At 53.7% G+C, this 15,558-nt stretch overlaps 2 protein-coding genes and 2 non-coding genes across 11 annotated transcripts in view; 1 reads left to right on the top strand and 3 right to left on the bottom strand.

The window, feature by feature from the left end:
• The window catches only part of Ndufs7 (NADH:ubiquinone oxidoreductase core subunit S7), a 21,483-nt gene continuing 5,925 nt past the window's right edge, over positions 1 to 15,558 (bottom strand). The window contains exons 1-8 of one of the 2 annotated variants that reach the window (XM_076919500.1): positions 7,004 to 7,139; positions 4,042 to 4,078; positions 3,340 to 3,402; positions 2,948 to 3,071; positions 1,659 to 1,838; positions 1,542 to 1,588; positions 807 to 895; positions 1 to 158 (exon numbers count right to left, since the gene is read on the bottom strand). In XM_076919500.1, coding sequence (XP_076775615.1) covers positions 61 to 158; positions 807 to 895; positions 1,542 to 1,588; positions 1,659 to 1,838; positions 2,948 to 3,071; positions 3,340 to 3,402; positions 4,042 to 4,078; positions 7,004 to 7,019 — 654 coding nt within the window. In that variant the 5' untranslated portion in view covers positions 7,020 to 7,139 and the 3' untranslated portion in view covers positions 1 to 60. Of the gene's footprint in view, positions 159 to 806; positions 896 to 1,541; positions 1,589 to 1,658; positions 1,839 to 2,947; positions 3,072 to 3,339; positions 3,403 to 4,041; positions 4,079 to 7,003; positions 7,140 to 15,558 lie in introns of those variants that run through there. The other variant, XM_076919499.1, reaches the window with a different exon arrangement.
• Trnan-guu (transfer RNA asparagine (anticodon GUU)) lies at positions 7,267 to 7,340 on the bottom strand. The gene has a single exon. It is a non-coding gene; the product is annotated as a tRNA-Asn (tRNA).
• Trnaf-gaa (transfer RNA phenylalanine (anticodon GAA)) lies at positions 7,462 to 7,534 on the top strand. Its single transcript has one exon. It is a non-coding gene; the product is annotated as a tRNA-Phe (tRNA).
• Positions 12,073 to 15,558, bottom strand: part of Pwwp3a (PWWP domain containing 3A, DNA repair factor) — a 17,124-nt gene continuing 13,638 nt past the window's right edge. For all 7 annotated transcript variants that reach the window (XM_076919484.1, XM_076919485.1, XM_076919481.1 and 4 more), the window contains exons 11-14: positions 15,277 to 15,327; positions 14,500 to 14,936; positions 14,010 to 14,098; positions 12,073 to 12,410 (exon numbers count right to left, since the gene is read on the bottom strand). In XM_076919484.1, coding sequence (XP_076775599.1) covers positions 12,353 to 12,410; positions 14,010 to 14,098; positions 14,500 to 14,936; positions 15,277 to 15,327 — 635 coding nt within the window. In that variant the 3' untranslated portion in view covers positions 12,073 to 12,352. The remainder of the gene's footprint in view (positions 12,411 to 14,009; positions 14,099 to 14,499; positions 14,937 to 15,276; positions 15,328 to 15,558) is intronic.

A 15,558-nucleotide genomic window follows, 5' to 3' on the forward strand; every position in this document is an offset into this window, starting at 1 on the left:
TGGATCAGGATGGGTTTATTCACAAGGGATTCTGGGATTCTCGTGCTCAACCGGGCAGCTCTACCTGCGGTACCAGATCTTCAGCTTCTGTTCACGCTTGATCTTCCGCTGCAGCTGCAGGATGCCGTAGAGGAGTGCCTCGGCCGTGGGCGGGCAGCCTGGGGATACACATGGTTGACACCCCACCGTCTACCTCCATCAGCCCACATGGAGGACTCTTGGGGTACCCTGGGGCTGGGGTTGGCTTCAGAGGGATAAGGGTCCTTGCTGTGCCAGACCTCCTGACACCCACTCCATCCCTGGGCTGTCCATGGCTCCACAGGAAAAAGGGCTAGGTTGTGACTCTGGTGACCAGCCTGGTCCTCGGGAACAGTCACAAAAACTGGACTACTTGGGTCAGGGAGATGGGCTTCGGCCAAGGGCAGGGAGGCAGCTTGAGATTCCAGGTCTCAGAATGCTAGAAGCCTCTGAACTGCAGCCCTCCCTGTTCAACTGGCCCCTGCTGCCCAGCAGTCTGCAGACAGGGAGGCAGAGAACCCTACAGGGGGCAGTGGCCAGTGAATACACAGGTAAGACAGCCTGGAAACTTCTAGAAGACCCTGCAGCTCAGCTAAGTTGAGGGCCATCCTGGGTGGCAGATGAAAGCTAGCACGCCCAGCACTCCTGGGGAGGGTGGGACAAAGGACAAGGCATGGTCCATCATCTCTGCCCTGTAGGACACAGGAGACATCAAGGACCCCTAGCCCGGCTAGCTCTGCAGGTAGAAGGCGATGTCTGGTGTGGGGGGGCAGGGAGGCTGACCTCACCTGGCACATAGATGTCCACCGGCACAATGCGGTCGCAGCCACGAACAACCGAGTAGGAGTAGTGGTAATAGCCGCCGCCATTGGCACAGCTGGGGAGAGGGCGGTGAGGTGGTTCAGATGCATGGCCACAGCCCACCCCACACCCCACAGGCTGGAATGGAATCACCCTGTCACCTGAGGGTACAGGTCACCTGGTGCTGGGGATGGAGCCCAGGGCTTCCTGCATGCTGGGTGAGCCTCTGATAACCCAACCATTGCCTTCTTTTCCTTCTGAGCTTTTTGAGACCAGGTGTAGTTCACGCTGACCTTGAACTCACAGAGCTATGACTTCCTCTGTCCCCGGAGAGCTGGCCACCACACAGTTTTGTTTTTTAAAGATTGGATTGTCTAGAGCTAGTGTCACAGGTAGTTGTGGGCCTCAGTGTGGGTGCCAGGATTCAAAGGGGGACTCCCCTACAACCTCCACTGCAAGAAAAAACCCAAGTGGTTTGGCTAAGAATCTATGTAACACAGTCCCAGGGCACTGACCTGGCGGCACAGGGAGCTGGGCTCCATGCCTGTACTTACTACACAATGAACAAGTCACTGCTGCTGAAGAGAAAGACTGAGGATGTGGAGGAGCAGCCCTGGGCTGCCAGGAGCCCCTCCTGTCTACAGAGCTGAGCTGGGGGGAAGGTGACAGCTGGGGGCCCAGGGGTGGGTCCCGCTCCCCTAGGCAGCTGAGCACACACTCACCTCCCCATGGACACCACATAGCGGGGTTCGGGCATCTGGTCGTACACCTACGAGACACACAGGTCAGATGCCTGCAGGTGGCAAGGCAGCAGAAGGGGTCAAGGGGACCAGATGTACCTTGCGGAGTGCAGGGGCCATCTTGTTGGTAAGCGTGCCAGCTACAATCATCACATCAGCCTGGCGCGGGCTGGCACGAAACACCACACCAAAGCGGTCCATGTCATAGCGCGGGGCAGCCATGTGCATCATCTCCACAGCGCAGCACGCCAGGCCGAAGGTCATAGGCCACAGGGAGCTCTGGAGGACATAGACAGTCAGCCATGTCCAGGCACTGTCCCTCTACCTTGTGGGCACAGCGACACTAAGTGCTTGGCAGGCACCGGAGGCTAGTGGTTGCCCAGGCCCAGGACTCTGGGTAGCACCCAGTCCAAGCTGCTGCTCTGACCATCATGAACAAGCCCTCTTGCCGTCTTTGGCCTTGTTCTCCTGGGGCTGACTGGCTGCCCTCAGTGTCCTCTGTCCATGGGCACTTGGCTCCTTTCTCATGGAGCCAGCCAGCCCTGCACCTGCATCTGGTCCCAGCACTGGGCACCTTGTCCTGGCAGCTTCAGGCTCGTCGGTACCCACCAGAGCCCTAGGCACGGCACAGGACAATAAGGCGGGTCCAAGGCATGCCTGTCAATGGGCAACTGTCAGACACAGATTGTCACATCCAGGCACGGGAACCAAGTACAGCTGCCCAGCAACTGTGAACTAGACATCAGAATGCCCATGAGAGGGACACATGGTGTAAGGACGACTAAGGGTAGACACAGAGAGGGGTCATCCATGTTCTTTGCAGAGGACCTACAGCTCGCCAGCCTGCCATGAGAGGAGTTTAAAGGGCGTCTCAAACCTGGGCCCAGTAGCTGCTTCCATCTCAGCGGGCAAGCAGAGCCCTGTTTAAGGCCTGCCTGATTTACACAGGAAATTCCAAGACAGTCAGGGATATGTAGAGAGACCCTGTTAAAACCACCGCAAAACCATAAATAAATAAATGAAAAGGCATTTTTCTCAGTGGCTAAGATGGCTCAATGAGCAAGGGAACTTCCACCAAGCCTGACAACCTGAGTTGGGTCCTGGAACCCACATAGTGGGAGCCGAATCCTGCAGTTATCCCCTGACCTCCACATCCATGCTATGGTGCATAAACATGGTTCACGCACACGCATGCACACGCACACACGCACACACACACACACACACACACACACACACACACACACTGAAAAACGACGATTTGGACTGCTGAAGGGTCCAGGTTACCCTGATGGAGGCTGGAGGGGCAGTCAGGCCCTGATGGAGGCTGGAGGGGCAGTCAGGCCCTTGGCAGGGAGCCCTGAGAGCTCAGGTCCAACAGGACTTACCCGGCGGGCCCAGTTGATGAGATCATCCAGCTTGGTCACCACATATTCGGCCCGGCTTCTGGGAAGATGGGAAGGCTTGGGGACCACAGCTCCAGCTCCAGCCTTGGACACAGCAGACTGTGTGCTAAGGGCAGAACAGGTGAGCACGGGGGACAATTAGCCAGGCGCTCCCAGTGTCCCATAGGGAGGGACAGACAGGATCCCAGGACAGAACCACATCATCCCTGTGGCCCATAAGGCCTATAAAAGGCCTGGTCAACAGAGAAAGGACAAGCAGACACACTAGGGAGGAGGCCCGAGACCAGGGACACTTGTGGGGGTGGAGTGCAGGCGCAATCAAGAGTCGAAGTCCCATGAGACAGCACACAGACCCTTGTCAGAGCACAGATTACCTGCTCGGGCCCTCAGCGGCCACACTCTGATGGACTCTGCGCAGCTGGGCCACTGTGCCTGTGCTGGAGATGCAAGCAGGTGATGCTGAGAGGCCGCCAGGCCCAATCAGCAGTCCCTCCTCACCACCCCCACCCCCACCCAGCACAGGTGGCCTCCCTGCCCACCCACGGTCTCCTGCTCATCCCCAGGCTGTCCTACTCTTTCAAAGGGACAATGTTGCCACCATCCTTGGTGACAACTCAGATGTAAGCAGAATCTCTTTGCTTCTAAAAACTCCTTACTGGTCAAAAGGTTGTCAAATGTCCAAGCAAGGATGGTACCGCGGTGCTGTGCTTTAAGCCCAGAAGACAGCTGGTAGTTCTCCTGGGCTGGTGACCTTCACAGCCCTGTCACAAGGCAGCTAGCCTATGAAGGCCCAGCTGGCAGGCTCATAGAACACCTTGTTGTGACAGGCAGTACATTTCCTACAAGGGCCAAGACTGTGGACAGTACTGTCCTGCCTTGGCCATTGCCTTCCCAAAAATCCTTGAATACCATGTAAGGACGCCTGGATGCCCCACTGAACCTACTGGGCAATCCCCACCAAACAGTCCCTCCCCAGACACTGTTGGGGGACCCTCCTAGCTCCAAGCCCTGCACTCCAAGCTGTTCGCTGACACCCAGTTAGATCTAGCCTTATGACGGACAGGCCACACACTCACCGCAGACCCAGGATCCGTACAGAGAGCAGGCCAGGAGCTAGAGAGAGAAGTACAGAGCTCTGAGCTGTGGGCAGCAGCAGCTTGGGCCCAACAGTTTAGTCTCCAGGAGGGATCCAGGTTCCAGTTCCAGCCTTCCCTGGAAGGGAAGCCTTCCCTCCAGCACACTCTCCCTCTTATCTTTGGCTCAGATTCCACAGCAAGTCGACTTCCCTTGTAAGTCATCTTTCCTCTGCCTCCCGTGTCTCAATTCTCCACCCCAGGACCTCAGCCTGCTCCTGAACAACCTGTCCTACATCTGCACACAGCAGGCCCTTCCCACAAGGCAGGCCTCAACCCAAGAGGACTTTTTAGAAGGAACAGCTAGAAGCAGGAAGAGACATGACAGGCAGCTTTGAGGCCAGGATGGAAGCATGCCTACACTACTTATATCCCCATGTGCTGGGACCTTCATCCTAGCACCTCAGAATGCATGAGCCTGTCACCCCAGCACCTTGGGATGGAATGTGACTGTATGCATCAGCCTTTCTGGAGGCAAAAAGCTACAATGAGGTCACTAAGATGTGCCCAGAGGTAGCAAGATGAATACTCTTTGTACGGGTAAGTGTGAGCCAGGTCTTAAGATGTACAAATGTCATTCTAGCACTTCCGGAGGCGCAGACAAGGGTGCTGCATGTCCTAGAACAGCCTGGCTTACATTGGAACAGCCTCTAGAAAATCCCAAACAGCATTTAAAAACACAAAACCAAACAAAGCCAACCATGGGTAGGGTATATAAAGATGAACAGGAGAGCCCCATGAGGATAGAGGCGATGATGTCAGTGAGCTCATGGAACCCCAGCCCTGGGACACTCTCATCTTGGACTCCAGCTTCAATGAGTATAGGATACATTTCTGTCATCTGGGGCTGGGCTTGGTGGCGCATCCCAGCATTCAGGAAGCAGAGGGAGGTGGAGCTCTGTGAGTTTGAGCCAGCCTGGCCTATATACCAAGTTTCAGTCAGCCAGAGCTACATAGCAAGGTCCTGTCTTGGAGGAAAAAAGTGGGAGGAATCTCATCTGGGACTGCTCATCCAGGACAGAAAGGTGGGACTGGAAGATGGGCACCCACCATGACATAGGGATTATCCTGCCTCCAACACTGGGAGCTGGACTGACAGCTCCTTTCCACGTTCCTTCTTCTGCCTCAGCCCTCCTCACTGAGTACAGCCTTGCTCAGGGCTACTGCTTCCCAAGGTCATGACTGCTTCGACCAAAGACAGACTACTGCAGACTCTAGACTTTCTGTCTAAGTGGCACACACCAGGTCCTGGTCTTCTCCATCCAAAAACTCAAAGCTTTGGATAAACTTAGAGCAAAGTAAATGCCCTACTAAGTGGTTGAAGGTGCCAGCAGCAGGCTTTTGATTTAACTGGCACAGGGTCTCTATGTTGCATAAGCTGCCTCTGAACTCTCACCTCAGGAGAGCCTCCAGAACAGCTAGGACTGCATGAAGGCACACCAGGCCTGGCTCAGACCAGACTTTCGTGCTGTCATGCTGGGAATGAAATGTGGGGCCTTTAACACATTCAGTGAGAGTTTTAACACTGGACCAAGTTGGCAGGCCGCCTCCTCTTCCTGCCTTTTAATATGGTATTACTATGTATCCATGGCCGGTCTAGAACTCACAGAAATGCCAAGTGCCCTTCTTTTGAAGCAGGGATCCAGTAGAGCCCAGGCTAGGTTCACCCTGCCTGTCTCCCAAGGGTTGGGATCACAGCTGTACCTCACAATGGCTTACAGCAAACGTCCTCTTTGCTGCCTCTAAGCTGTTAGTCTCTCCTTCAAATCAGACTATAGTAACTATAGTCTATTAACTGTCACCGCCAAGCTCACAGCTGAGCCTGAGTGAATTCAGAAACCAACAGTAAACACCATGAATCCATGCCCTCCACTCTTCAAGGGGTCTACATCATAGCTGGGCCGGGCACAGTGATGGGGTCTGTAAGCGCAGCATGAAAGACTGTGGCAGGAACATTATGAGTTTGATAACTCTAGGCCACACAGGAACACCCTATCTTTAAAAGAAAAACCAATGGGCATAGTAGTACAAGTCTGTCCTAGTACTTGGGGCTAGAGCCTGGAGGATCAGGAGTTCAAAGTCAGCCTCTGATACATGAGATCCTGTCTCAAAAACAGGCATTTGGGGCTGGAGTTCTATTGGCAGTCCTTGCCTAGCATGCACCAAGCCCTTAGTTCCAACCCTGGAGCGGATGGTGCACACCTGTCATCGCAGCACTAGAGGTGAAGGCAGGCGGATCAAACCTTCAAGATCGCCCTCAGTATACAGTGACTTTGAGGCCAACCTGTGACTCCTCAGACACTGTCTCAGAGCAACAACAAGACACAGATGGAGGTAGACCCGACTGCCTGAGTTCCGCTATTTCTCACGTTAACAGTGCTACCTGCTAGACGGTGGGAGGTTCTATATAGCAACTGTCGCTCAAGTCTACCAAATTGCATTGGCGTTTAATCCCTGTGCATAAAGAGGAAGATACCAAAGCTCTGGCAGGAAAACTGAGACATCTCATGTGCTCTAGTGGCCCTAGCTGTCCAGGGAGGCGATGGAGGTGAAAGAGCCACCCGGTGGGTGGCCTGAGTGGGCCTCTTCCCTGTCCCACTCAGCGCTTCGGGGACATCAGCCAGGTTCCTGCAATCAGTCTCCTGAGGTTGGGAGACATACAAGCCTCAGCGTCCCCGACTATAACCTGCTGCAATAACAGGAGGCCTGGAAGTTGCCATGTAGACCGGGCAGAACTGTGTGAAGTGGATTCAAACACACTTCGGCCCAATCCTAGACCCCGACGTTATCGCGGCTGGGATCTGACCTATAGGTCTCTGTGGCCCCAACGCCTCTCCAAGGTCCCTGCAGCCCCAGCTCGAAGTCCAGGACTACGCCACTATCCCGATCTCAGAGCTTCACTCACCCGCCAGCGCCGCCATCTTGGCCTCGGCCTTCAGACAACCTCTGCTGTCCGTCCTCCAAAGAGTTCCGGCTCTGGCCCAAAGCCCAAATAGACACCCTCGGAAACCAGAACCACAATCCCAGTGGTTCCGAACTGCTTTCTACTCGTGACCGCGCCCGCGCAGTGTGAGCCACTATCCTCCTGTGACTAACAAGAAATAGCGACAAAAGGAAGAACTTCGACCTTCTTCAATCTTAGGAATGAAATGAAAAAGGAGCTGTGTTCGTCCCTGGGTGGGCTCGAACCACCAACCTTTCGGTTAACAGCCGAACGCGCTAACCGATTGCGCCACAGAGACAACATTGCTAGTGTTTCTGTAGTATAAACCTACAAGGTTTAGTTCATGAAATGCGAAATGCGCTTGCGCACAACAACAATGTCAGGGGCGGAGGCAGGGCGGGAGCAGCGCCTGATACGCAGCCGAAATAGCTCAGTTGGGAGAGCGTTAGACTGAAGATCTAAAGGTCCCTGGTTCGATCCCGGGTTTCGGCAAGAATTTTTAGCTGGTTTTGAGATTTTGATTCGATTTGACTCACAATGTTGAATTTGTCCAATCCAATGTTGAACTCTTAAGTTCTATTTAGATATTAGCAACCAGTCCTACATTCTTCGAATTGGTAGGGGTAAAGCCATTACTGATAACGAAATATAAATGTTTCACGGTGAATTGTTACTCCAGAGAAGTCAGAGGATGTGTTCTTCCTCTCAAAAAGCCAATATTGTTATTGCTCTTGCTGATGATGTTGTTAAATAACATTTTTTAAATGGTTCAGCAGTTAAGAGCATTGGTTCTTCTTTCAAAAGAATGGAGATTCAATTCCCAGCATCCCATAACCATCTAAAATTCTAATTCCTGGATCTCTGATGCCTCTGAGCACTGCAGGCACCAGGTATGCATGCAGTCAAAACACCCGCACATAAAATAAAATACAATGAATCAAATCTAGGGTTTCACCCCAGCACCACAGAAACAGCATGTGTGGCTTGTCTGTCATTCCATCACTGAGGAGGTTGAGTCAGGAAAGCTAGGAGTCCTTGACTACATAGCAAATTCGAGGCCAGCCATGATAATGGTAATAATGAGAATGACATGGGCTCCCGCCACAACTATGGTTCTGTGGGTAAAAGCAGTCAGCTGGCAGACCTACTACCTGATCCATCTCTGGACCCCACAAGGTGGCAGGAGAGAACCAACTCCGAAAGTTGTCCCAGGCATGGGTGCAACTGGCTCATGCTTTGCATTTGCATGGACACACACAGAAACATGCACACCCACAGGCACGCGCACAGACACGCGCGCGCGCGCACACACACACACACACACACACACACACACAGGCACGCACACTCGCTCTCCCTGCCTCTCATCCCCAGAGCTTGGCTTGGCACTAAGAGACATAAAAGGACTATCATTTGGTAGGAAGTCAGTAGTGCCCGGGTTGGAGTCTGTTTTCCCCATTTGTAAACTAAATAGAATCATATGCTCTTAGCACACTCTTCCATCAATTTGCACTTGTGTAACTATTTATTTATTTTGGGTTGTGTGTGTGGGAGCATGCCCCCCCCCGTGTGTATGTGTGTGTTACATGGCTGGGTGTGGCTGAAGAGAGCTATGGACTATAGAAAGAAAAAAAAAACTTGTAGGTTCTTTTGCTTGCTTGCTTCCGAGTCAGAGCTTCACTTTTTAGCCCAGACTGGCCTTCAGCCCGTGGGCCTCTGGGCTTCACTCCTACCCTGCCCATCTAGAATTTTAGATTTACAGAAAACTTACAAAGATTGTTCCGTTCCGAGAGACGGCCTAAGTAAGCCACAGCCAGCTGAGCCATATTAAATATTAAATATTTCATGTGTGTGTGTGTGTGTGTGTGTGAGATCTACCAGTGTTGGAACTCACCACTGTACATACTACTCAGGTGTTCTGTGTCTGAAACATCTCCCAAACTTCATTCACCCTTCAGTGTGAAGGCAGCTGGCGTGCTGCTAGGGCACACTGACCCAGTTACCTGGATGCCCACTATACTGGGCTCCTCTCACTTTTCCCGATGTCCTTGCAATGCTGGCTCCACAAAGGTACTGGGACCTCGGCAGCCACTGTCCTGGGTTGACAGTGATCGGAGGCCAGTTTTGATGCTGGGGTTAGATAAGGTCGTGGGGTCCCCAGAATGGCATTAGTAGATGTTGTCTAAGAGGAAGAGCTCGGTATGGTGACATGCCACCAGGTACGGTGACATGCAACTGGGATCCTGACATTTGAAAGGCTGAATCAAGCAGATCTCTGTGAATTTGAAGCGAGCCTGGTCTTCATAGACCAGGACAGCCAAAGCTGTATAGAGAGACCTTGTCTCAAGATACACAGATACAAAGAGACAGAGTGACTAAGGTAGGATCCCTGTGGAGTCAAGGCCACCTGTGGTACATAGTGTTTAAGACACACTTGGGACTAAACAGTGGGAGAGGCAGCCAGATAGCTCAGTACATTAGAAACCCTTGCCACCAAGCCTGACTACCCATGTTCCAACCACATAGGGAAAGATGACCTCTGATGTACATTCACTCTGGCGGGCGTGTGTGCGCGCACACACATACACACATTCACATACAAGTTCAAACACCCACACCCACTTCCTCCTCCCCATATCAGTACACTCTAGAGCAGGGTGGTGGGGCACGAACAAGATTTTGGTTCATTCTCAGTACTGCAAAAGTCCAGGCAAGCCCAGGGTCTTCAACCAGCTGATACATATTCCATGCCCAGCCTCTGATGTCCTCTGATGTCATGTCGACTGGCCCCTCTTGACCCCAGATCTACAGAAAACAACCATGGATGAGTGCTTCCTGTCACCAGGCTCTGGGGAACGCGCTGTAGCTGTGGCCTGGGGAGGTTAGGTCAGTGTGTCTGGTTTCCTGACAGATGGACAGCAGTCAGGCAGACAGGGCAGTGCTCAGGAATCCAGAGCTTCAAGGACATCACAAGAACAGGTCAGAAGGGAACACAGGGCAGATCTCGGCTTCAATAGCTGTGGGCTGGGGATGATGGAACAGGAAGAGGAGGGGGAGGAGGAAGGGGACTAGGAGGGGTGGACAAACAGACGAGATGAACTTAGGATCACTTCCCACTTTCTTAGCATGGCACAGCATCTGGCACAGCATCAAAGATACACAATGCACTCGCTAACGTGCCTGGGTTTCAGGATCCTTAGTCTCTGTTGGTCATCAGAAGCCTCTTGAGGAATTTGAGTTGTTTTACCTTGTGGTGCCTGGGCTTCCAGTGAGACACGAGGTTAAGGTCCCTGAGATACAGGTAGAAAAATACCACTAGATGGCACCAGGGAGCCGAAGGATTGTAGGGGTTTTGGAGGGGAAGGGGAGGGAATACCAACCTGCAGAAGAGGCCTCAGGCCCATCTCCACCACAATGGGGGCAGGAGAGGCCTTTTACTGATTTGCATCCTAGCTGTGGGACACTGGGTATTGTCTAGGGAATGTGTCCACTTCAACTGGGGACACTCCTGTCATATAGGCTGGCCAGTGATGCACCTGTCTCGGATGCCCTGAATATGACCCATGTGGTGTCAGGTCTGAGGCTCTGAGCACAGGGCACAGGAGTCATGGAGGATGTGGGGGCACTGACAAGACTGGTATCGTGGCCCCTCCAAAGCAGCCAGATAACCCAATTGTAGATAGAAATGTGGCCTCCAGACAAGCTGAAATACAGGCGATTGTCCCCCACAGGATGCAGGGCTTTTAAGGGTTTTAAGGTGTTCATGGATGAGGATACTTCAGGCCCTGACTGAATTTGTGGACATTGTCTCTGTCTCTACGATGGCCAGTGTGTGGGACCCCGAACCACCAGGTGCCATTTGCCACATGCCCACCACACAGGGTAGCAGCAGGACTCCACTGAGACAAGCCTGTAGATACTGAGGGGAACACGCACAGGCCTCCAATGCCCTGTCAGAGCTGTACATGACCAAGGGCAGGTCCCACTTCCCAGTGCCAACTGGAAGCCTTGTTCCTGGCACCAGGCCTCTACTGGTTATTCTGCCTAGAAGCCATGACAGCAATATTCTGCTATCTTAAATCCAGTGTTTCTTCTACAGGTGGTCCCTATGGGTGTCAGGACAAGCTGCAACCTGAACCAGGCCTCTGACCTGCTGTGCTCCCACCTCCAATTTCAACAAAGATGGTAGAGAAGTTTGAGCCTAGAGGCCAGCAGACAATGCTGCCTTGCTGTGTCTGGCTTGACAGGCCACTTCTGCACCCAACCTGTCTGTACCATCCTGGTACACTGTGCTGTCAGATGCAGGTGTCTAGGGTGATGCTCCATCATCCTCACTGAATTCAGGTCCCCATCTCATTCTGAGATGGCCACAAGTGTCAAGGACACTCATGTGTTCCATATCCAGTAACCAAACAACTGGCTGAGTCCCTATGGGTTTGTGGCTGGCTGGAACAGCTCGGCTCAGGACCACCCACTGCTGCCAGTGGCTCCTCCCTTGGTTCTGGAAGACAGAGCGTCCACACAGCCACCTGAGACTGGGCACCTAGTATGGCAGCCATGTGGGAAGCTGCCTTTTCCCCGCTGTCATCCTCACCATCCTCAGCCCACAAGAAGTTTCGGGGGGCAGGGGCGGGCTAGAACTGTTTCTTGGTGGGGTGGTGGGGCCAGGCTAGAAGCTTGTGGCAGCCCTGGGTAGAGTCAGAGCTTAGATGTGCAGGGAGCGTGGGGTGGGGGCTGAGTGCAGCTGGCCTGCCTGTCAGTGAGCAAACATGTCCCACCTTCCTAACATCTCCCACCTGCAGAGATTGTTGCTACGAGGGTCCCCACCTCCTGCTCACCACACAGGAGTGGCAGAGAAGATTCCAGAAACCAAAGAGTAAATAAGTAAAACAATGCCAAGGAAACACGTCAATGCTCTAGGTGCTGTGTGTTCAAATCAGTCTTTCCAGAAACATCTGTAGGGCTGACACACTAAGCAACATGGGACATAAATGCACATGCCAGCCACACTGCAATGACCATGACACATGTGCATTCAAATGTATTTATAAACAAGAATAATTAAAAAACAAAACCAAACATACATGTGTACACACACACACACACAACTTCCAGAAAGCAGCTGTTCATAGATGCCAGCAGGCTTCTAGTGTGTTGATGGCATCTGATCTTCCAGACTCAGGGCTGACGATGCAGAGCCCATGCACAGATCAGAGTCAGCACACTCCTCAGCCTCTTGCTTCTAGCACATTCTTGCAGAGGCCTCTGGCAGGCCGCAGACACAGTGCTGGCCAGGCAGAGACTGCGGCATCAGCGACGGCGACGGTTCCTCTCCTCCAGGAGCTCATTGTCAAAGATTTCCTTTTCCCTTCGAGAAACAAGAGACCGCCCGTGAGACGTCAGGGCCACGTGGGCACCGACAGCTCTAGAACAATCGGCACAATGATGCAGGGTGAGCAGTGCTCACCTGTGCATTAAAGAAAACAGGCCATGAAGAAGACAGATGGGCCGCCATGGCACACAGTGAGGTACACTGCAGTCTGGAAAGAGGGCTGCAGACTGAAGGTGAGGGCGATGGCGTGGGGCACACAGAAGGCACGAAGATAGTACATTTGATTATACGGAACTTTCCCAGGGGACCTGGGGATGGAACACAGGGCTCTGCTCTGACCGCTGGGCACAGCCCCGCACTGACTTGTTATGTGTGGGACAAAGCCTCACATAGCTCAGGCCTTGATCTCACAACAATCCTGCTTCACTCTGCCAAATCACACTTACTCTAAAGAATATTATTTCAGAAGCTGGACAAATGGCTCAGAGACTAGAACAAGCTGCTGGTCTTGCCAAGGACCCGAGTCCAGTCCCAAGCACCCACCCGCAAGCTGTCTCCATAACAACCACCTGTGACTCATTTCCAGGACTCTATAGCCCTCTTTTGACATCTTCAGGCACCGTGCGCACGTGCGCACGCACAATATGGAGGCCACTGGGTGCCATCAGGCATGGCCCTCCATCTCCACCTTAGTTCTGGAACCACTCTGAACCTGGTATCTGCGGGTTAGGGGGCTGACATTGAGCCCAGAATGCCATCCTGACTCCACCTTCCCAGGGCTGGAATCAGCACATGCAACCATTGCCAGCTTCTCACTCCAGGCCTGGGGATGGTCGCAGCACCAGGCACTTTCCTGACTGAGACAGGCTCTCCAGTGCAGACAGGACCCGCCTCCCCGCACAAGTGCTGGGATGAGAACACTACACTGTGGACTTAGTATGGAGCTGGGAAGTGGACTGCATGCAGAGTCCAGAGAATGCATTGCAGTCTGTCCAGAGGCCCTCGATGCAATATCACCTCGGGGTCAGAATCCCTCAAATGACAGGAGTGGATACTCTTAAGCAGGTCAGTGGCTGCCCTGGGTACGGGAAGCCCTGTGCCAGTGGCCCTACTGTACTCCTGGTGATGCCAACTGATTTTAGAGACAATGCACCTGGCATGCAGCTCTAGATGGAGACCTCATTTGTGACTGCAGTGGCATCCTCCGCCTGTCACTGCCCTGCCCGCCTCCCATTGAAGTCTGGCAGTGTGCCCAGAGGTGGATTAGAGGCTCTGGGGCCACACATCTTATCCGCTGCCCCACTGATGGCTACACTGCCTCTTAATCTAGCTCTGTGCTCTCCATCAGCCACGCTGGAACAGGCGGGGCAGACCCCACAACGCTCCTCACAGGAGATTACAGAGGTCTCGGGCAGAGCACGCGACAGAGCCACGACTGTAGAGGTGGCTCTAGCCTGCCCTAGGGTCCTGGCTGGCAGCCAGCCTGGCCTATAGAGGAACACAGCCTGGAGACCCAGGCCGTTGTCCAGTCCTTGCCTGCAAAGAAGGCCCAGCTACAGCACCTAAAGCACCAGCGGACAGGAGCCTGGCAGCCCTGTCCCAACAGGGGATACAGCATAGCACACGGCCACCTACCGGTAGCTAAGTGTGGGGCCACGGATGTACTTCTGCTCGGCTGTCTTGTAGTCCACCGCCTCCACCGCAGAAATGGCGCAGATGATGGCCTGTGGGGAAATGGAGGTTGGGCCACGGCTCAGTGGGCAGACCTGACACGTACGAGGCCGTGGGCTCCATTGCAGTGTCACAAGCCCGTCGTGGTCAAAACCACCCCGTTTTAAAGTTACACACTGTAGTAGTTACGGTGATTACAGGGGTCAGGTATGGTGACGAGAACTGTCCCGAGTACTCGGGAGGTCAGGGCATGACTGTCCCCAGTTGAGGCCAGCTTGAGACCCACGAGCACACAACCCTATCACTGTTTATTTTCAAACTTATGGGAGCATGTCCCACCCACAGCAACATGGCGACAGACAGGGTATAGGTGGGCAGCTTCTTCCTGGAACCCTGGGCAGGCACACAGTCCAAGGCCCTGCTGGTACTGAGCACGGGGATCTGGGGCACCCACCTCAGGCAGCAGCACGTCCAGGATGAAACGAATGCGGTCTCCACTGCCGCGTGCGGGCACCTCGCCATCCATGTCACGGCAGACGCCCTGCAGGTACTCCACCACCTCATCCAGCTGTGCCTCATCCTCCAGGTACGTTTCCATGCATGTCACGTACTGATTGGAGCTCAGGAACGTCTTCAGCCAGCGTGAGGGCTTGCGGCTGTGCAAGATAGCCCGGAGGTGGCCTTCTGCACCCTTAGCCTTCACAATGTATTCCACCAGCTTCTGGTTGGCTCTATCCCGTGCAGCCCTCGAGCGGTCAGGCAGCACCTTCCTGCATGGCCGCCACTGTCCCAGCTGGCTGTCCCCTATAGGCGCCTCAGTGTCGCCCTTGCCCAGTTGAGGAAACCTGGTCCCCAGGACGTCCTGTTGGATAGACTTGCGCACAGGGTAGCCTGCAAGAGGAGCACAAACTCACAGCTGATGCCCTCACCTTCCAGCCTCAACCTCAGGCTCCCTTCACCAAGCTCCCATGCACACAAGGAGAATCCTCTGAGAACCACTGAGTGTGTCAGCTGAATGTCCCAGTGTGAAGGCATTCTTTAGATCCCCTCAGCACACAGCTGCCCACCTGACAACAGGGATGCAGGGCATGGTGGCAACTGAGGTCACAAAGCTCTACAAAGGATGGAACTGGCACTTCAGTCCATGTACCAAGGACAGCAGGGGACTCAGGAAGATGGTCTCTCAAGGACCAAAAGCAGACCCCATGTTGAAGACCACACTTATACTTACTGATATCAGCAGCGTAATATTCCAAGAAAGACCCAGCAAAGGAGCCACAGCCTGTGGAGGGCACAAGAGAAGACTGCGCTCAGACCTGAGCACGCCTGGTTCTGCTGCTCAGGACTCCAGGCAGGAAGCCTTCGGGTTTGTGCTTTACCCTGAGGCAGGTCTATGGGGTACAGGTCTGTCCACTGCCCCAGGAAGGGGATGCCCGGGTTCAAGTAACACCAAGGGTTTCCACACAGAGGCCTTCAATCAGGAGGGCTGCGTCTGCTCCTACCTTCCACAGAC

Source organism: Arvicanthis niloticus, chromosome 22 (genome assembly GCF_011762505.2).
Source record: "Arvicanthis niloticus isolate mArvNil1 chromosome 22, mArvNil1.pat.X, whole genome shotgun sequence".
NCBI classification, from domain to species: domain Eukaryota; kingdom Metazoa; phylum Chordata; class Mammalia; order Rodentia; family Muridae; genus Arvicanthis; species Arvicanthis niloticus.